The 5,000-nt window shown below is 46.8% G+C and overlaps 1 protein-coding gene across 1 annotated transcript in view; it reads left to right on the forward strand.

Moving 5' to 3' along the window:
* The window catches only part of zgc:112980 (uncharacterized protein LOC503706 homolog), a 34,564-nt gene that overhangs the window by 16,361 nt on the left and 13,203 nt on the right, over positions 1–5,000 (forward strand). The window contains exon 9 of the mRNA XM_048247862.1: positions 1,646–1,725. Coding sequence (XP_048103819.1) covers positions 1,646–1,725 — 80 coding nt within the window. The remainder of the gene's footprint in view (positions 1–1,645; positions 1,726–5,000) is intronic.

Genomic DNA, 5,000 nt, shown 5'->3' on the forward strand with positions numbered 1-5,000 from the left:
AGCTAGCTGAAACCTTATATCCAAACTAAGCTACGCTAGGCACGTGAGGGTCTAATGTTTAGCCAGGCTGAAACCTTACATTCAAACTAAGCTACGCTTGTGTAATGTGAGGGTAAAATGTTTCATTAGCTGAAACCTTACATCCAAACTAAGCTACGTTGTGTACGTAGGGTATAATGTTTAGCTAGCTGAAACCTTACATCCAAACTAAGCTACGTTGTGTAGGTATAATGTTTAGCTAGCTGAAACCTTATGGTCCCATCCAAACTAAGCTACGTTGTGTAGGGTATAATGTTTAGCTAGCTGGAACCTTATGCTCCCATCCAAACTAAGCCCTACTTGTACAAAGGAAGACCTAGCTGTGCGGTGTGTGTGTGTGTGTCAGCTTGGCAGAGGTCCAGTGTGAAGTCACTTTCCTGCAACTCTCACTGTCACAGTCTAGCTCTCTTCCAACATCTCCTGAATAGAGTTTCTACTCTGCCAACAAACAGCAACATCTTGTTCTTTCCAGGAAGATACTTCCTGAGAGCAAGTGCCATTTCCCTCGGTCTCCTGAAATGCCCCTACTCAAGACGAGGGGGGCACTATCCCCATTACTTCATGCAGGATCAGGCTCCCTTTTTTAACATTGGAGGTCTATGGCAGAATCCAAGAATTTTCCAGAATTTGTCAAGCCTTTATTTTTCTGAGCAATGCATGCACATTTCGGACACGGTATCATGATCTCCAACCCTCCTCCCTATTTCAGTAGAATGTTGTGATAGTATGACCCTCCAGTCGGGAGAAAATCAACATTAATGAAGGTGTACAACGTTTATTTTTGTACTCCAGCTTCTGTCTGGCTGGAAACCGAGTATGCTCAAACATCAGGTCATATATACCGTCACACGCCTCTATGCAGGCGGGACTGAACCAGATCCCCGCCTCTGACTGAACTCCACTTTTGCCCTCATAGACATGAACTAGTAGATTGTTTGGTAGAGAAGCGCCTTGTTGTAAAGGTCAAAGGTTATGGAGTTTGTTTGGAAGAGAAGAACCTTGTTATAAAGGTCAAAGGTTATGGAGTTTGTTTGGTAGAGAAGTGCCTTGTTGTTAAGGTCAAAGGTTATGGAGTTACCACAGATGTGTGTATGTTAAAAGCTCTCCGGGTGGTCAAATTTGCATTGATTTACTGTGTGTGTTTACTTCCCACAGGTGTGTGTGTGTTGAAGGATCTCAGGTGGTCAAATTTGCATTTGATTTTATTGTCCGTGTGTGTGTGTTTCAGTTTGTGGTTTACTCACACAGGTGTGTGTGTTGAAGGCTTCTCAGGTGGTCAAATTTGCATTGATTTACTGTGTGTGTGTGTGTTTACTTCCCACAGGTGTGTGTGTGTTGAAGGCTTCACTGTGTGTGTGTGTGTGTGTGTGTGTGTTTACTTCCCACAGGTGTGTGTGTGTGTTGAAGGCTTCTCAGGTGGTCAAATTTGCATTGATTTACTTTGTGTGTGTGTGTTGAAGGCTTCTCAGGTGGTCAAATTTGCATTGATTTACTGTGTGTGTGTTTTACTTCCCACAGGTGTGTGTGTGTGTGTGTGTGTGTTGAAGGCTTCTCAAGTGGTCAAATTTGCATTGATTTACTGTGTGTGTGTGTTTACTTCCCACAGGTGTGTGTGTGTTGAAGGCTTCTCAGGTGGTCAAATTTGCACTGAGAGTTCTACATTGTAATACGTCAACCTTCAATGACGTGAGTATACGATCTGTGTACGTACTTGTGTTTCTGTGTGTGTGTGTTTCTGTGTGTGTGTGTGTGTGTGTGTATAAGTGCTTGTGTTTCTGTGTGCGTGTATACGTGCTTGTGTTTCTGTGTGTGTGTGTGTATACGTGCTTGTGTTTCTGTGTGCGTGTGTGTATACGTGCTTGTGTTTCTGTATGTGTGTGTTTCTGTGTGTGTGTATATGTGCTTGTGGTTCTGTGTGTGTGTGTGTGCGTGTGTGCACGTGCGTGTGTGTGTTTCTGTCAGAGGTGGAAAAGTCCGGCTTCAGAAAGTAAAAGTCCAACCATGTATTGGCTCCACCTGTGCACTTAACACAGGTGATCTGACCAATTAGTTGCTCTACCTGTGCACTTATACACAGGTGATCTCACCAGTTAGCTGCTCTACATGTGCACTTAACACAGGTGATCTCACCAATTAGCTGCTCTACCTGTGCACTTATACACAGGTGATCTGACCAATTAGCTGCTCTACATGTGCACTTATACACAGGTGATCTCACCAGTTAGCTGCTCTACCTGTGCACTTATACACAGGTGATCTGACCACTATTGCCTACCTGCAGGTAACACAGTGATCTCACCAGTTAGTTGCTCTCACTTGGCACAGGTGATCTCACCAGTTATTGCCTAATTAGAATCAGCTGATTAAAGTGCTCTTACATGGAGTTAAAGCACTAGAATCAGCTGGCACTTAAGTGGAATCTCAGTTGTGCCTACCTGTGAACTTAGCCAATCTGAAGTGAATGGAGTTGTGCAGGTAACACAGAATCAGCAGTTAGGAACCTGGTTGAATGGAGTTGTGCTAATTAGAATCAGCTGGTTGAAGTGAATGGAGTTGTGCTAATTCACTTCAACCAGCTAATTAATCATAACTCCCGTTCCGCCGGCCAGGTGTGGCAGCTTACTCAGCAGCTCGTGTCTCTTAGTGTTTGTTTCACGCCTTTGTTCTACTTTTTGTTTACTTTTTACTGCGAACTTTTTTGGATTACACACTTTGAGGAGTGTTTTTATTCTATCCCCATGGATACGGGACATAAATCAACCAGGGCTCCAGCGACAGCAAGCTTGTGTACACAAGGAACCAGCTGATCGCATCACGACGAATGCTGGCTGTGTTCGCCATAAACATTCCAGAGGAGCTGTGGTGCTTCTTGCCAGTTGCAGAGAGAGAGTTAAGACTATACGCCGGGAGAAGAAGGAGAGATACAAGCCCTCAGTTCCATCGACAGATGGGAAACGTGGAACTCACTGGCTAATAAGACTGACCAACTGGCTGCCCTGGTAAGAAACCAGAAGTTGTACAGGAATGTAGTTTGTTATGCTTTTGGAGAGAGGCTAACAAGCCATATCCCCACTTCTAACGCTGAGCTGCCTGGCTCAGTGTAGCTCGCTTGGACAGAGACAATAAACTTTCTGGCAAAAGAAGGGAGGCGGACTGGTGCTGTAGATGGCAGGGAGGCTTAACAATAGATGGTGCAGGGAGGCGGTTGGTGCTGTACATTAACAATAGATGGTGCAGGGAGGTGGACTGGTGCTATTACATTAGCAATAGATGGTGCAGGGAGGTGGACTGGTGCTGTACATTAGCAATAGATGGTGCAGGGAGGTGGACTGGTGCAGGAGGTGGACTGCACATTAGCAATAGATGGTGCAGGGAGGTGGACTGGTGCTGTACATTAGCAATAGATGGTGCAATCGGACATGTAACAGTAAAGGAGACTGTATGCTGTAAGGATGTGGGTAACTAGCGGGTCAGTCCCTGACCATACTACATGCCGAGGGAGTTCTCGACGCCAATTGTTGTCTGTGTTTACGCTCCACCTCGAGCTCTTCCCGATACAGCGTGTGACGCCATCCACTTACAATCGCAAGGCTTCAAACCCAACACACTGACGCCTTTTTTTGTGATCTCCTGGCGACTTCAATCACATAACAACACTGGATTCCACACTCACAAATTTTACCAGTGTTGACTGCCCTACAAGGAAAAAACAGGACAATAGACCTCATGTATGCAAACGTGGGGATGCATACAGAGCCACCCCCACTGGGAAAGTCAGACCACAACCTCATTCATCTCCAGCCAATGTACAAGCCCAAAGTACAGAGGCTACCAGTCCCCTACACGCACACCTTCAGGGAAGTGGACACCCAAAGTGGATGAGGCTCTGAGAGACTGCTTCGAGTGTACTGACTGGAGTGTGTTACAGAATGGAGAGGACTTGGAGGAGGTCACACAGTGCACAACTGACTACCTGAACTTCTGCATGGACATTGTTGTTCCCACCAGAACTGTAATGCTGCTTTCCCAACAACAAGCTTTTGGATAACCAGCAATGTCAAGACCCCTTCTCCAACAGGAAAAAGATGGCTAAGAGAGGGGACATGGCAGAGCTGAGGTGCGCAAGGGAACTCAAATTCAAGCTGAAGGAAGCTAAGGAGGATTACAGAAAGAAGGTGGAACAGAAGCTGCAGGAAAACAACTTGAAGGAGACATGGGACTGCATGAAGGTCATCAACACTGCCTGAAGAAGAACAGCAGCTCTGTGGAGGGGGACCTGGACAGGGCTAACCAGTTGAACCACTTCTACAACAGGTTTGACTGCCCTGCCCAGCTCCAATGGCGTGGTCTGTCCACCATCCCCAGCCCCCACCCTCACACCCCCTCAATACCAGCAACACTCACCTCCATCATCACAGGCTATCGCACCCCCACCATCACTGGATTTTGCACCCTCCCCCACATGGCGATCACTAACAATGAGGGGACAACCACCTCAGTCAAACGCCATCAGACACACAGATCCTAGATGCACCCCCCCTCCCCTCCCTTACACCCCTCACCATTACAAAGATCAAGGACAGTCCAACTTAAGAAATTGGCAGCAATAAAGCAGCTAGGCCCTGTGCCCAAGCCTACTCAGGCCTGTGCTGCTGAACTGGGGAGCCACTGAAACACATCTTCAATTTGAGCCACGCCTTGGACAAGTTCCAACACTGTGGAAGACATCATGTCTCACCCCTGTCCCTAAGAAGCCACACCTAGTGAGCTTAATGACTACAGACCTGTCGCCTACATCACATGTGATGAAGACAATGGAGCGATTGGTCTTAGGCATGCTCAGACCCCAGGTAAGCCATGCACTAGACCCAAGTACAGTTTGCTTACCAGGAGAAAGTGGGCGGACGATGCTATCACTTATCTTCTACACAGGACACATTCCCACCTGGACAAGGGGAAAA

This window comes from Alosa alosa, chromosome 7 (assembly GCF_017589495.1).
Source record: "Alosa alosa isolate M-15738 ecotype Scorff River chromosome 7, AALO_Geno_1.1, whole genome shotgun sequence".
Taxonomy (NCBI): Eukaryota; Metazoa; Chordata; class Actinopteri; order Clupeiformes; family Clupeidae; genus Alosa; species Alosa alosa.